This window comes from Rhinatrema bivittatum, chromosome 2, assembly GCF_901001135.1.
Source record: "Rhinatrema bivittatum chromosome 2, aRhiBiv1.1, whole genome shotgun sequence".
Classification (NCBI taxonomy): Eukaryota; Metazoa; Chordata; class Amphibia; order Gymnophiona; family Rhinatrematidae; genus Rhinatrema; species Rhinatrema bivittatum.
In genome coordinates, this window is record NC_042616.1 from 720,573,393 (window position 1) to 720,590,073 (window position 16,681).

The following is a 16,681-nucleotide window of genomic DNA, read 5'->3' on the forward strand; positions in this document are numbered from 1 at the left end:
TTGCAGCAGTCTCATGCTGCGGGCAGGTCTCAGGTGGGTTCAAAATTGCTCTGCACCTGGGACCTCCTGTGGGCAGAGGCTGCGCTTACAACCTTCTCCACGTCCAGGCAAAAGCGATGGCTACGGCGAGGTCCGCCAAACGGCTCCTCTGGCTGCGCCATTGGTCGGCCGATCCATCCTCCAAAGCCCGGTTGGGCATGTTGCTGTTCAAAGGTAAGCTGATCCTTGGCAAGGGCCTTGAGAAACTATGGATTCCTTGGGGGAAAGTAAGGTCCATAGGCTTCCGAAGGACTTTCAGAAACCATATCGTTCCTTTACACCCTCTTGTCCACATTATCTGGGCCAGAGACGGTATACCCCATGCGGGCAGGGTGACTCCTCAGGGGGGTTTTCCGTCTTGCTCGCAGTCTTGGGCGCAGCCTTCCCGTGGGCGCCATCCCTTTTGTGAGGGCCAGCCCACGCGCTCCATCCTTACGCCTGCCACACAATGAAGTTCACTTGACTCTTTCCTCTGTCCCCTTCCTAGGCGGTCGACTCTCCCTGTTTTTCGTGGCATGGGTCAAATTCATGTCGGACCAGTGGGTCCTCGACGTCCTCAGAGACGGGTACGCCTTCGCTTTGCTCAAGATTCTCAAGATCCTTTTTCTATTTCCCCGTGCGGTCGGTCCCAGCGGGGAGCGGTGGAGCAAACCCCTGCCTGGCCCCTTTGTCTGGGCGTGGTGGTCCCGGTTCCAGACAGCAAACTTGCCGCAGGCCAGTATTCTATTTACTTCGTCGTTCCCTAACAGGACGGGTCTTCATCCGATCTTAGACCTCACAAGAGTCAACCGGGCCCTTAAGATCCCACTTTCCACATGAAAACTCTGCTTAGATATCCGGCCTTTTAGTTCCCTGATGTAGCCTGCTAGATAAACCTTAGTATGTGAGACCCTGCGTGTCCATTACGACAGCTCGTTTAATTACAGAACTTTCAACCTACTAGATAGACCCAACTGCTTAATTTGATTCTGTCCTAAAATGATCTCTAATAGCTGTCATTACTGATGAGCATCCTAGATCTGTTTTATGGCCTGCCAGACCAACCTATGTTAGTGCCTATGTTTCCATTAGGACTTTCAGTTATTACAGAATATGCAACCTGCTAGACAGATCCAGCAGCTAGTCAAATCTGGCATCACAATCTGTCGGACAACCTGGCTGCATGGATAACTGTGTTGCTGCTAGAATTTCTTATGGCCTGGATTGGCCACTGTTGGAAACAGGATGCTGGGCTTGATGGACCCTTGGTCTGACCCAGTATGGCATTTTCTTATGTTCTTAACCTCTTTGCTATACATTCTGGCAACCCCAGCACCCTTTGTCGAATCAGGTGAGTACTTGTCTCTAGGTTGTGCTTTCTGCTCTCCCCACTCTCCACTTTTAGTAATAATTTTATTCCTCCCTCCTTAAATTCATCCCTCAATTCCCTTCCTCAAAAGTGAAATGCGTGGTTTTGTATATTTGTAATCAAGTATTTTTGTTGTTGTTGTTGTTAGTAGTATTATTATCATCATGATTTGTGTAGTGCGTACCAGATATATGCAGCACTGTGCAGAAACAAAAACAGTCCCTATTCCTTGGAACTTACAATGTAGTCAAGCCAGACCTAATTAAAAAATAAGAGGCTTTGAGCTAAGACAGTAAAACCATAAATGAGAAGGATTAAAGCAGGGGTCGGGAACCCATGGCTCGCGAGCCAGATATGGCTCTTTTGAGGGCTGCATCTGGCTCGCAGACAAGTGTCGCCACACTTTCCCGCTGACCCAGCTGCTCCCCGGTCCTCCTCCGCCCGGGCGGAACGCGGTAGGACAGCTGGAGTCAGCGGCACCGGCGTGCTCTCTTCTTCCCGCCCCCCCCCCGCGGCCCGGAAGAGGAAGTGGGGAGTATCGGGTGCGTGCGCGGCAAGAAGAGGCCACGCTAGTGCGCTCAGCATCGGCCCGAAGAAAAGAAGACTGCAGCCCGGCTCGGAGGAAAATGAAGAGGTTCAACCGCGGCCGATGGGACTCCGCCTCCGCGAGGGCTGAAAATGAAGAGGTTAGCGTTGGGAGGAGGCTGCTGCTGCCGCCGCGAGTTCCCGGGGTGGGGGAGAGAGAGAGTGAATGAGCGAGCAAGCATGTGTGTTTGCTCGCTCATTCACTCTCTCTCTCTCCCCCACCCCGGGAACTCGCGGCGGCAGCAGCAGCCTCCTCCCAACGCTAACCTCTTCATTTTCAGCCCTCGCGGAGGCAGAGTCCCATCGGCCGCGGTTGAACCTCTTCATTTTCCTCCGAGCCGTGCTGCACAGTCTTCTTTTCTTCGGGCCGATGCTGAGCGCACTAGCGTGGCCTCTTCTTGCCGCGCAGGCACCCGATACTCTCCACTTCCTCTTCCGGGCCGCGGGGGTGGGGGGGCCTGTGTGTGTGTGTGTGTGTGTGTGTGTGTGAGAGATTGCATGTATGTGAATGATTGAGAGCCTGTACATGTGAAAGAGAGTATGTCTGTGATTGAGAGCCTGCCTGTGAGAGAGAGAGCATGAATGTAAGTTTACGATTGGGAACCTGTATGTGTAAGTTTGTGATTGAAAACCTGTTTGTGTGAAAGAGTATGTGTCTATGATTGAGATCCTTTGTGTGTGTTTGAGATCCTGTGTGAGTGAGAGATTGCATGTATGTGAATGATTGAGAGCCTGTATGTCTGTGATTGAGAGCCTGCATGTGAGAGAGAGAGCATGAATGTAAGTTTACCATTGGGAACCTGTATGTGTAAGTTTGTGATTGAAAACCTGTTTGTGTGAAAGAGTATGTGTGTATGATTGAGATCCTTTGTGTGTGAGAGAAATCATGTGTATGTATGATTAAGAGCCTGTGTGTATAAGGAAGAGAGAGATCATGTGTGTCTGTGTGTGATTGAGAGCTGGTTTAGGTGATGGAGCATGTGAGTATGTGATTGAGAGCCTGTGTTTAAATGAGAGAGAGAGACCATGTGTGTCTGTGTGATTGAGAGCTGATTTAGGTGAGGGAGCATGTGAGTATGTGATTGAGAGCCTGTGTGTAAATGAGAGAAAGAGAGGACATGTTTGTAAGCATGTGAATGAGAGTCTGTGTGTGAGAGAAAAAGACAGCATGTATGTGTGTGTTTGAAAGCCTGCGTGTGTGTGGGTAAGCGTGAAAAGATAGACAGCATGTGTGTAAATGTGTAATTAAGAGCCTATATAAGTGAGAGAGAAAAAACATATATATATGTGAGTACTGAGAGCATGTGTGTATAGGTGTGTCATTGAGAGCCAGTGTGAGAGAGAGCGCTGGTATGTGACAGAGAGGAGAAAGTTCCAAGCAAACCACCCCTCCTCCTGCTAATTCAGAACAATCTCAGGACACCTGGATATCAAACGTTCCCAGGTATGCAGAGCAAAAAAATGTTTGTATCCTTATTATTTTTCATTACTGGGTCTTTGTGTCTGCTATTTTGAAATATTTTGTTGGTATCTGGAAATGTTTTATATGAGTTTTTAATTATTGGATATTCCACTCATCAGCTGTTTCGAAATATGTTCTTTTTGTTAGTACAGTTTTACTGCTGATGATTTTATATTTCTTGTTTTGTTTTATAAGGATGGGTGATGTTTCTTTTTTCCTTTGTTACACTGCATACAGAGACTCTGGCTTGTTGCAGTTTCCAATTCAGTTTTTTCTGCATGCTTCTTGTTATGCGTTTTGGTCTCTTTATTCTATGTTAGGTGAGGGACAGCACGTGATTCAGGTGAGGTTGTCTGCTGGCGTGTAGTTTCTGTGTAGGACTCTATAGCAGCCTGACTTGGTCCGTTTTCCTAATAGGAGATGTATTGGTGTCTTAAGGCCTGGTGTAATATTTTCAGAGACTTATTGTACTTTAAAAGTGTGATCTTACATAAAATGCACACATTTACTTGTATTTAGTTTTAAACATATTGTATGGCTCTCATGGAATTACATTTTAAAATATGTGGCGTTTATGGCTCTCTCAGCCAAAAAGGTTCCTGACCCCTGGATTAAAGTAAGTTAAATTGAGTATCATCAAAAATGATTTCACTAATATAAGCGTGTTATACATCTTTTTATATAGTTATAGAAAAATGATGTTGGGGTCATTAACCATATTTAAGATGAAGGAACTAAATCAGGTGGGTTATAGTGATTAGGTGCGGTCTCAAAAGATGGGCATATAGATCACTTAACCTAATTGGATAAAGATTAAAAAATTAGACATTTGTCCCACTAAATCCATATAAGAAAAAGTAAGATTAGATGGGATGGCAGAGCCAATCATCTCCAACAGTTCTAAAACAACTGCTATATCCTCAAAGAGGAGCAGCACTAGAAGTATAAAGATCGATAAATTGACAGTTCTCTAATCCTTGAAACACAAATGCAGCAATTTCAAGGAAACATGTAGACAGAGACCACTTACCAGAGTAAGGCTGCAAGAAAAGGGGCCCTACTCCGCAAACCAGGACTTGGGGCAGCTGGGTGATGGGCCCCCTATAAAAGCAAAATGTTCTTATCTGCCTTGAAGGCCAGACATTTCAGTGCTATGTTAATACAGTTAAAAACGACGTGAAATTCCTCCCAAAAAGCAGGCAAGATTGAAAGTGCACATACCAGAACAGCAAACAAAAGTTAGGAATTCCTATTGTTTGAGACAGGCTAGAGAGACTAGTGTTCGCTTGGCCATAGGCAGACAGATTTTAAAGATGACATTTCAAACAAGGCATCCACAATGCAAAGTAATACATTTAAATTAAAGAAATAATTCTCGTTTTGATATGCTTACCAGTATGCAGTTGATAAAGTAAATAAACTAAATCAACAGTCCCCTATGAAGACAAAATATTCCCTCCTGCCTTGGAGCCCAGACATTTCAGTGCTTTCTATTCCTTTTCCAGGCACAAACCCTTTGTCCGACCCCTACACCTATCCCTTCTGCCCCTCCCCCAAGTGCTCGCACTCTCTCTCCCCCCCTTCCTCCCCCAACCAAGGCTTAAACCTCCTTCCTCTCCCTGCTCTCTTGCTCTCTCTCCTTCCATAGACTCAACCCCCTGAGCTCTCTTTTTCTCTTTCCTCTCCAACCTTCTTTTTCCCACCCCGGCTGAAACACCCTTCTACTGCCTCCCCCCCCCACCCCCTGCTTTTTCTCTTCATTCCTTCCTAGGTTAAACCCTTTAACTCTGTCTCTTCACTCCCAGGCTCAATCCTTACCTCTCCCTCCTCTATCCCAGCTGTGTAGGACAATGTACTTTCATCTAGCTGTGCAGGCCAATACAGTTGCCTTCCTGGTGTTTTGACCCATGTGGGCTGATGTTCATATTGCCTCCTCCCAGTGCCCTACCAAATTCTCAGTGGAAACTTTTTTTTAAAATTCTGCAACAGTGGGAAAGTTTGCACAAATTCTGTATGACAGTTTCACAGGAGTACCACATGGATCATTTATTTATTTATTTATTTAAAAAATGTACAGGCCGCAATTATCCGAGGTCCTAAGCGTCTCATTGTAATTAGTCTGCAAATCACATTTGTACTTCAAAATTCAATCAGGTTCATGAGTATTTTTCTTTTTCAGGGTTTTAAATTATGAATGCTGCGGAAATGTCATCGTTAATGAACTATGAAACAACAAAATCCTTTCAGATTCCTATTAATCATCTTGACTACAACTTCATTGAAAAATGTACTGATGTTAAGCACTTGGAAAAGATTCTGAGGATATTGAGGTAGATGTTTTCTGTTGTGTTGTAATTTTATTTATTGCCATAGAAAAAGGTTTATAATTCATAATAGCCTGTGTCTACAATTTACCTATTTAGGACCTCCAAAACAATTCACATAGCTGGTCCAGTTGGCCAGCCTAACATAGTACGGTAGCAGGAAGCACTATCCTGCTTGCTATTTACTATGGTGCTTAAGTGCTCCAGTGCCAAAGGAGAAAAGGTCAGTGGTTACTAGTGAAGTGCTTTTATCACAGTAGGCTGTTAAGCTATTGCTTCAGAGCTGATGCCCCCTGTCCAGGAGAAGGTGTTGCTGATCTGTGGGAAAAACTGCTAAGGAGCTCTGCTGACTGTGGAAATACTTGGCCCCAGGAACAGGCCTTCCTGCAAAACCCTGGGCAAACCGACCACAGCAGGGCCCTTGAGCACTGAAATTATACCGTTGGGGATGGGGCTTTTATGGCAGTGCAGGAGCACAGGGCAGTTGCCCCTATTTTCCCCCTCTTCTCCACCCAAGGATGGTCCTGCTTCCTACCTCAGAATGAATGTGTATATAAGTGAAAGGAAAGAGAGTCATGAGTGTGTTGAGCATTAACTAATGTATTTGTGTGTGTTTGTTTCAGCTGGGTAAGCCATATGTGGATCACAATTTTTTTTCACTGTGCCAGTATATGTTTTTTCACTTATTCGCCCTGTGACCAGAAATAAATATAGTTGTGTTGACTCCTGCACTACTGTAAATAAAAACAGTAAACTGTCAATTTTGGTTTGTTTAAAAGCATATACTGAAGAACTTGATTCAAAACTTGGAGCCTGTTCATTTATTTTTTTTTTTCCTTTGTTTGGGCTGGGCCTGAGTTAAGTAAAGTTGGATGTGTGGATGTTGCAGACATCCTCTTTCTTTTTCTGTCAGTAAGCAAAGTTGAATTAGTCAAGACATGCAGGTGACGTCATCCGATGGCATCTCTCCTTACTTGTAGAGCTTTAAGCTCTACTGAGCATATACAGGAATTCCCATACAGATGTTTCCCTGTGAGCCTTCTCAATAGTTTTTTTGTCTGAGCACAGCACAGACATGTACTCAGTCTTTCCTTATTGTTTCTTATAATTCAGTTTTTTTCCTTAATTTTTCCAGTTATCTTCATTTTTGTAGTTGCTTCACTATCTTAGCAACACCCATACCAGCACTTTTATTTATTTATTTATTTAAAGAGTTTTCTATACCGACATTAGTCGACACATTACATCGGTTTACATCAAAAGTGAAAAGGAAGGAAATTACAAAAAACAGGGCAGAGGGTAGAGGGCACAATGAACCAATAGGAAAGCAAGAAAAGCATAGGAACAAGTGAACAAGCGAGCCTTAATGACAAAATCAGAGTCAAAAACCGAACAGTATGACATCACAATTCAGGGGTCGTCAAGGATTTTGGGGGAAGGCTTGTTTGAAAAGCCAGGTCTTAAGTTGGGCTCTGAATTTGATAATGCATGGTTCTAGTCTGAGGTGAGTCGGGAGTGAGTTCCAGTGCATGGGTCCGGCAATGGAGAGGGCCCGATCCCTCGTAGATGTGAGGTGTGCTTTCTTTAGGGAGGGCACATGGAGGGACCCTTTGTTTGTGGTCCTCGTGGGTCGATTCGGGCATGTGAGACGGATTCAGGCATGTGAGGCGGATTTTCAGTGAAAAACCAAAAATAAAGGAGAGAAGTCTCTTGCTTGCTCAAATGGCCGGCAAGAAGAAACCCACATGAGTAGTTTTAAAAACTGCATTTGTAGCAAGGCAATGTCCATCACTGATGGAGAGAAACTATACTACCATTTCCTGGATCCAGATCACAACCATACAAACTGCTATTCTTACGGATTGATGTCCCCGTGCACTCAATGTTCCAGATCATACAAAATGGAATAAGTATATAAGTCTCTTAGAAGTCACAGTCAGTCCTTCCCCTGCAGTGTAGCATCATCTGCCATGCCAGGAAAACAGTTGAGCAGGAGCTCAACTGTTGTCGGGCTTTTGCTCAGAACTGTCCTCATCGATGTACTTAAAGAAGTCAGGACAATCAAAGCAGACAACCACAAAGACTTCAAATTATCCGTAACCATCGAAACATAAGTCTTCTGCACTACCAAAACAGAAAACGACTCTATTTGTGCACCATTCCATGCATCAAGCCCCGAACCTTGGGCTTCAAGCAGAATTTCTAACACAGCTCTATGCCTGCTCCCATCACTAGAGCTCTTTCTCCATCAAGATTGTTGGCAGAAAGGTTACAATTAGAAACACTAGATCCTATATTTCTCTGGTGCCACTTAACTCGTATTGGCCACCTATTTAAGAACAGGAGCCTTTGTCTCTGAAGAAAATGTTCCAGTGCCCACACCAGGTCAGATAGCATGTCAGCCACTTGACCATGTAACAAAGCTGGTGTAAAATTTCTTTACCTCTTGGGCTAAAGAGAAAGAAAATACTTTCTATCTTCTCCTCTCCATGATTGCTTGTGTTCTGCCTCTTCGCGAGCAGTACCTCTCAAAAACAGTTGCAGAGCTGCTGCTTTGTCATCAGTAAACACCTTTACATCCCATTATTGTCTGGACAATCTCTCAAGGGGTGACAGTAAATTCTGACAAGCAGTTTTGCATAGCCTGTTCACCCAGCATCTGTTTCCATGAAAGGGTCTGAGTTGCTTAACTGAAGTAAACGCGCTGCTGCAACCTTCAACTTTGTACTCCCTACAAGTCATAGGTATGTGGCACCCCCCCCCCCCACCCCCCGGTTTGGCCACCAGATGTCACTGTCTCAGTATAGAACACAGTATTAAGGAGCTGTCCCTCCCACCAGGGGGCTGGATGTCTCGGGACAGTGTCGCGAGACATGTAAGAACAATCCACATACAAAACACTGAATACAGTGCTGGCAGTGTTGAGCTGCTACTTGGAGAAATGACTGGAATACCATGGTCTCTTCCACACAAGCTAAGTTTTTTCATTTGGACTACGTAAATGAGTGGATCTAACATCTTTATATGATGGTCATAGAAATTCTTATTATGATATACATTGTCTACAAATATTGAAGTGAATTTATTTATTTATTGTGATTGTGGTTACTCTCCAAAGGGTTTTCACTAAATAGTCTTTTAACATTGGCAGCTTGCACTCCCGGTGTCCCCCCTTCCCCCTCCCCTATCCGATATCCATCAAATTAACCACACATATACCACACGTATACCTTTGTTGGTGAAAACAGGCCGCAGCTTTTATTAATAATTAATATAAACCAAACATTTCGGTACCCGAGTATTAGTGCGTCTATCACATATATATCTGAACCGGGCTTCGTACCGGCGTCCGCCATTTTAGCCAGTCCGCCACACGATCTTCCCGGCCCCCCGCCATGTCCAAGCCAGGGGGCCACCCCCGGGCAGCCCACGCCCACCTCTGCACACTTCCTTTTCCTCTCGGACCCGGTTTATCCACCGTGTCCCCCAGGCCCCTCCTGGCCCCTGACTCGGGTACCCCCGCCACCCCGCTTGCTGCGACAAATTGTAAACTATAACATTCCTTGCTAACATTGTTTCCTGACTATCTGGTACTATCGTGCCACCTCCTATGCCTTGCATCCCTCTTTTGTTGTTGCCCCTGTTGGGTGGGTGGGTGGAAACGCGAGTGCTGGCCAGCCGAAAAGGCCTGGCCCAGCGCTCACCTGGTATTTAAGGCCCGAGGTCTCGCTTTCTTGTGCGCTGTCGTGATGACGTCACCGCGCGCCTGCGCGGCGACGTCATCACGCCCTGATGCCTGCCCCGGACCTCACCACGCGCTCTCGCCACCGCGGCAACCTCTCCCACCGCCGCCTGGACGCTGGGCCCCGGGATGTGCATGGTAAGCCGATCCCGGGGCAGGGAACAGGGGTGGGGGGAGGAAGAGGTGGATCGACCGGCCGGCAAGCGCCATGTTAAGGGGTCCCTCCCCGCAGGCGCTTGTCGGTCCGTCATAACATTGGCAGCTTGCACTCCCGGTGTCCCCCCTTCCCCCTCCCCTATCCGATATCCATCAAATTAACCACACATATACCACACGTATACCTTTGTTGGTGAAAACAGGCCGCAGCTTTTATTAATAATTAATATAAACCAAACATTTCGGTACCCGAGTATTAGTGCGTCTATCACATATATATCTGAACCGGGCTTCATACCGGCGTCCGCCATTTTAGCCAGTCCACCACACGATCTTCCCGGCCCCCCGCCATGTCCAAGCCAGGGGGCCACCCCCGGGCAGCCCACGCCCACCTCTGCGCACTTCCTTTTCCTCTCGGACCCGGTTTATCCACCGTATCCCCCAGGCCCCTCCTGGCCCCTGACTCGGGTACCCCCGCCACCAGGCCGGGACAGTGATACACTTGTCCCGGACCCCCCAAACACCCCTACTGCGGCCCCAACTAGGTCAGCGCCCTCTCGATTGCCTCCTGTATTGCGTTGTTAAATATATCGTACCCCACATCCGATAAGTGAATCAGGTCCTTCCTATACAGGCCCAAGCATGGCTCGTCGGCCCACTCGTGCCGTATGGTAACTATCGCCATTGTTTTAGCCCATACCTCAATCTGCTTGTTCACCTTCTTCCTCCCTCTGGCCCATAATCTGTCACCCTGCCATTTAAGCCTGGGTATGATTTCGGACCCTCTCCTCAACACTCATTTCTCTACAGAAAAGTATGCGCCTCAGATGAACTCAGCAATCATCTAATCACGGAACTCTCACACATAGACGTCACATCACCTAATGCAGCCATAAATTCCTGGTCTACTATAACAGAAACTGTGGCAAACAAACTTTGTCCGTGGACAACAAAAAAAGTCAAACAAGGCGAGTCAAAAAGACAGCCATGGTTTACTAACGAACTTAAAAACCTCAAACTTAACCTGCGTCAAAAAGAAAGTAAATGGCGTAAAGCCCCTTCCCCCTTTACACTTTCTACATACAAACTCGCCCTCCAATCATACAAGAGCTCCACTTTAAAAACAAAAAGGGACTTCTACGCACATAAGATTCATGACATCATATTCGACTCCAAAGCGCTATTCACATTTGTCTCCAATCTAACTCAGGCCAACCTTCCTGACATACCACCTAACCAAGCTCAAACAAAAGCTGATGAGCTGGCATTCTTCTTCAGTAAGAAAATCACAAACCTGCTAACACAATTAAAGCCTAATACAGGCACACCAGCCAGCAATTACGCACTCCATAATAAAGACATCTCCCTCCAGTCTCTTGAACTCACCACTTCCTCAGAGATCCAAACACTTCTTAAGAAAATGAAACCCTCATCTCATCCACTAGACCAGATCCCATCTAAACTACTACTGCTAATCCCGGACACCATAACCAAAACCCTAGCGGACATCATAAACTGCTCATTCACCCAGGGTTTCTATCCAGACGACCTCAAACTAGCATCCATTAAACCGCTCCTCAAGAAGCCTAACTTGGACCCCAAAGATCCTAACAACTTCCGTCCAATCTCCAATCTGCCTTTCATTGCCAAGGTGATGGAGAAACTAGTTAACACACAACTATCTGAATACATAGAAGAACACAAAATTCTATTCCCTACTCAATTCGGTTTCAGAAAAGCTTCAAGCACAGAATCCCTTCTAATCTCACTGATTGACTACATTATACTGGGCCTCGACAAAGGACAGGCCTTCCTACTGATTTTATTGGATCTATCGGCAGCTTTCGATACTGTTAACCACGCCATATTACTAAAGCAACTGGCGAACATCGGTATTGCAGGATCAGCACTAACATGGTTCAAGACATTCTTAGAAAACAGAGGTTTCAAAGTTAAAATCCACAACAAAGAATCCCCCAGATACCCATCTTCACAAGGAGTTCCTCAGGGTTCCTCTCTTTCACCAACACTTTTCAACTTATACCTTCTCCCGCTTTGCCAACTGCTAAACAAATTGAACCTAAAACACTTCATATTCGCCGACGATGTCCAGATTGTGATCCCCATCAAAGAATCCATCACTAAAGCTCTAGAACTTTGGGAAAACTGTTTTCAAGAAATTAACGATCTCTTATCCAGCTTAAATCTTATTCTAAACCAATCAAAAAGCGAATTCATGCTAATCTCTCCAGATAATTGCAAAATCACTACAAACCCGCCAGCCAACTTGCAAATCTCAAAAGTAAGAGATTTAGGAGTTTCTATAGACAACCGGCTAAATTTAAAATCGTTTATCAACCAAACAACCAAAGACTGCTTCCACAAACTGCACGTATTAAAAAGAATAAAACCCCTATTTCATTTCCATGATTATCGAACAGTGCTCCAAGCAATAATATTTGCGAAAATTGATTACTGCAACTCTATCCTTCTAGGCCTCCCATCATCCCACACTAAACCTCTCCAAATGATACAGAACACGGCAGCAAGAATTCTAACAAACAAAAGGAGAAGAGATCACATTACACCAGTCCTCAAAGACCTTCACTGGTTACCAATCCACTACAGAATAATTCATAAGTCCCTCACCACAATCTACAAAAATATCCATGGACTGGCTCCACTCCATCTACAAATAGCTCTCAAAAAACATTCCTCCAACAGACCCATCAGAGAAGCATATAGAGAATATCTACAAGTACCTCACAACAATACCACCCAACATATAACATTGAGAGATCGGGCCTTCTCCACAGCAGGTCCCCCACTATGGAACTCAATCCCCTTAGAATTACGACAGGAACCATGTCTTCCAACCTTCAGGAAGAGACTTAAAATATGGCTGTTCATGAAAGCATTTCCGGACCCTTAATGATTCACTTCCATCAAATGCAGCAACACTGAGCATCTTCTATTAAACTGAAACAGACAATACCAACCAATCACTACAATGTTTTACTTCTTGTTAAACTTTTTAACTCTCCTCTAACTCTAATCCCAGTTAGAATAACCCCTGTTTTATTGTAACTTTTTCTTCTACGCACTTGTTATACTTTTGTAATGTATACTCTTACGTTTTAGCTATGTACGTTATAATGTATTGCTCACCCCTTGTTTTATGTAAACCGACATGATACGAACTGCCGTGAATGCCGGTATAGAAAAACACAAATAAATAAAATAAATAAAATATTATGATTGTATCCTGTGTCAGCTTCCGCATCTCCTGCAGATCCCTTTTTATGCTGTCTATGAGCTGTTTAGCCGTCGTCCCCCCCAAGTCATTACCCCCTAGGTGTATGACTATGGCGTCTGGCTTCTGGCGGGTACGCAGGCCGCTCCGCACCTCCGGGATCAGTTGTTCCCATCTCATCCCACGGATTCCCATCCATGTCAGGAGGATTCCCCTTGGTGCCATCCCCAGGTGTGCTCCGTACGTTCGTTCCCGGGCCCTCTTGGCCGCCCAATGCACGAAGGAGTGTCCCATAACCCACACTATCTTCCTCCGTAGGCCGCGACCTGCGGGCAAGAGGAATTGTATGATTAGTGACCCCAGTGTACAGCCCCCGGCCTAACGTATCTGTTGGCCGCCGCCGACCGCCACCTCCCGATTTTTTGTATGACCTCCATGGGTAAACCCGCCTGGGCTGCGCTTGTCGCCGCCCCGATTCGGAACGAGTGGGTACCGTATTCACCCGGGTTTAGCCCGATGGAGGCCAATCCCTTACGTAGTACTGCCACAAATTGAAATTTAGTGAGTGGTACCCCGTCCCCGTGAATTAATAAATGGTGACCCCCCTCCGGTCTGATCCGCAGAAAATTTAATACGTTCTTCACAGGGCATGTTACCTGTGACGTCACCTGGGACAGCCTTACCTCCACCCCCTTTGCCCTCTGATCGGTTTTTGATTTGTGTACCCTTAGCCTGATTACCTGTCCCTCGACTACTACATTGTGCAGTAATATGCCGTCGTGTCCTGTGTCCTGTTTGGACGCAGCCACCAATTCGCTAACCCTTAAGGCCGCGAAGAATGCCGTACAAAAGGCGGCCCTAAACAATATCACCTCGAACCCGTCGGCACATACCTGCGCGGCCGCGTGCCATAAGCGCACTAATATCTCGTGCGTTATTGGCCGCCGCCTATCTCCCTCCCATACAACTGTCCTGGCCCATCCTGCCAGCATCTTTTTGACCATGAAGTCATCGAGGGGGTCCCCCCAGCCTTGTGCCTTCGTGAAGAAGGCGAAACCCGCCAGCTGGTTGACCGTCGCCCCCCTGGATAAACCCTCGTCCTTCGCCCAAGCCACGAATCGCTGCAGGTGCCGGCCCTCTATCCTGCCCCCTTTCCAACCCTGCCCCTTCAAGAATGCCTGTACTCTGGCGAACCCTTTACAGTAGGCCTTCCATGTCGCTGGAGCAACGGATGCCTTCAGCAGTCCCCATTCGGTTACATTCCAATCAGCCATAACCGGCTCGGTATGGGGGCTCCTTCGGCGTCTGCCTCTGGCACCTGTCGATGAAAGAGATCCCACTTAGCTCGGGATAGCGCATCGGCCACCTGATTGTGAACCCCAGGCACGTGCTTGGCCCGGATTGTCGTGTTCATTCGCAGACCTTGTAGTACCACCTCCCTCAGTAGTTCCGCCACCTTGGAGCAGCGTGCCGCTTGCCTGTTAATAACTGTCACGACTGCCAAATTGTCCCACCAGAATATTATCTTTTTGTTACCCAATTTCTGAGCCCAGACCGTGATAGCCACGAGAATCGGGAAGAGCTCCAGGAATGTGATGTTCCTCACCAATCCGCTCTGTATCCATTCGGGCGGCCATGGTGCGGCGCACCATGCACCCTGGCAGTAAGCCCCAAAACCCCATCCTCCCGATGCGTCAGTGTATATGTCTAGATCGTGATTCGACACTGCCTAGTCCTGCCATATTGATACCCCGTTAAAGTTATCCAGGAATTCTAGCCACACCGCCATATCCTTCTTTATTGGTCGTGTGATCCTGATGTGGTGCCGCGGGTTTTTAACTCCCTTTGTTACGTCGGCCAAACGCCTCAGGAATGCCCTCCCCATCGGGATCACTCGGCAGGCGAAATTTAAACTCCCGATTATGGATTGAATGGCCCCCAACGTAAGTTTACTGGATGCCCCCGCCCCCCGGAGCATGGTCCGTAACTTGTGCAACTTGTCTAGCGGAAGCCGCGACGTCTGGTCTGTTCGTGGGCGTCAGCGGCCTCGCCCCGAGTTGCCTCTTGCACTGTGGTAACGCCTGCGTTACTCCCCGCCGCTGGGTCTTTCGCCGTCTCTCCTCTCGCTCCGCCAACGGATGTCTGCGCGCCCGCGCTGGTTGCCGGTGCATTGTACCATGGCGGTGGGACCTGCCACCATGGCGGGAACATCTGTGCTTGCCATGCGTTGTAGCTGCAAGGGCCGCCCTCCTGTGTCCGCTGTGCCGATGCTGCCGCCTCTGCTCCAACCGGCCCCATCGAAGGCCATGAGGGCCAGCCCCATGGTGGTGCGCTGTATCAGGTGGCCTCTGGCTGCGTCCCGCTCACGCCTGCAGCCTCTCCAGGCGCCGTGCTGCCTTCGGCTGTCGGTGCCGGTCCCTTTGCAGCTGCTCCGGTCTGCCTCTTGTTTCCTTTCTCCGCTTGAGTCTGTTCCCACTCTCGGGCCTTGGGGGTGGCTGTCCTAAGGCGTTTTCCGCGACGCCCTCCTGCCTCGCCCGTAGGATCTGGTCTCGTCTTGGTCCCCGTCCGTGGTTCGGCCGCCTTCCGCTGTCGAATCCGACCCCTTTGGCTGGTGGAAGGGCCCGCGTTTCTTCCTCTTCCTGCCATCCCTGCTTCGCCGCAATTCGGAACCCTCGCCTGCGAAAACCTCACTTGCAACGGCCTCGCATGCAACAGTTTCGCCTGCAACAGTCTCACTTGCAACAGTCTCACTTGCCAAAGTCCCGCCTGGCCCAAAGTCCTGATTGCCAAGGTCTTGCTTCTCTGCCGCGTTTCCTCCCAATCTTAAGGTTCCGGTCCGCTTGAAAAAGGGGCGCCCCACGCTTTAATCCCTCTCTTTGAGAGTCTCTCCCGGCTTTAAAGCCTCTCTCCGCTTAAAAGTCTCACGCGGCTTAAAAGGTCTCTCTCAGCCTTGCACGTCTCTCTCTCAGCCTTTAAAATCGCCTCCGCTTTAAAAGACGCCCCCGGCTCTAAAAGTCTAATCCCCCCTGTTTCCAGACCGCGGCAAAAGGTAAACAATTACTCACTGTTCAGCTGCGGAGGTCCCCCAGCTGCTGTACCCGCTGCGTTGTCTCGGCAGGGGGTGTGGGGGGGGGGGGGTCTCCACTGCCCGGAGGTCCTCGGGTGCACTGATGCCGCTTCGATCCAGACCTTGCACTGCAGGCTCTTGAGCAACGTCCGTTCGTTTGGTCCCTCTGCCTCTCAGCTGGGCTACCGCGTGGCCGCCGGGTGCTCGGGCAGCAACGCGAGCTCTCCGCTCTCCCTTTTTTTTTTTTTTTTTAATTTTATTGAATCCGCGCTGGCCTGACTCCCCTCGAGTGTCGGCCAGCCCCACGGGTTGGTTGCTGCCCTTTCGATCGCTGCCGCCGCCGCACTCGTGCAGGCCTCGCCGCCGCTTTTCCTGCCGCTTTCGTGCCGCTAAACGAAAACGCGAGTGCTGGCCAGCCGAAAATGCCTGGCCCAGCGCTCACCTGGTATTTAAGGCCCGAGGTCTCGCTTTGCTGTGCGCTGTCGTGATGACGTCATCACGCCCTGATGCCTGCCCCGGACCTCACCACGCGCTCTCGCCGCCGCGGCAACCTCTCCCACCGCCGCCTGGACGCTGGGCCCCGGGATGTGCATGGTAAGCCGATCCCGGGGCAGGGAACAGGGGTGGGGGGAGGAAGAGGTGGATCGACCGGCCGGCAAGCGCCATGTTAAGGGGTCCCTCCCCGCAGGCGCTTGTCGGTCCGTC

General features: G+C 48.2%; 1 protein-coding gene across 3 annotated transcripts in view; it reads left to right on the top strand.

Moving 5' to 3' along the window:
- The window catches only part of SPAG1 (sperm associated antigen 1), a 283,883-nt gene that overhangs the window by 29,632 nt on the left and 237,570 nt on the right, over positions 1 to 16,681 (top strand). For all 3 annotated transcript variants that reach the window (XM_029591799.1, XM_029591797.1, XM_029591798.1), the window contains exon 2: positions 5,614 to 5,764. In XM_029591799.1, coding sequence (XP_029447659.1) covers positions 5,625 to 5,764 — 140 coding nt within the window. In that variant the 5' untranslated portion in view covers positions 5,614 to 5,624. The remainder of the gene's footprint in view (positions 1 to 5,613; positions 5,765 to 16,681) is intronic.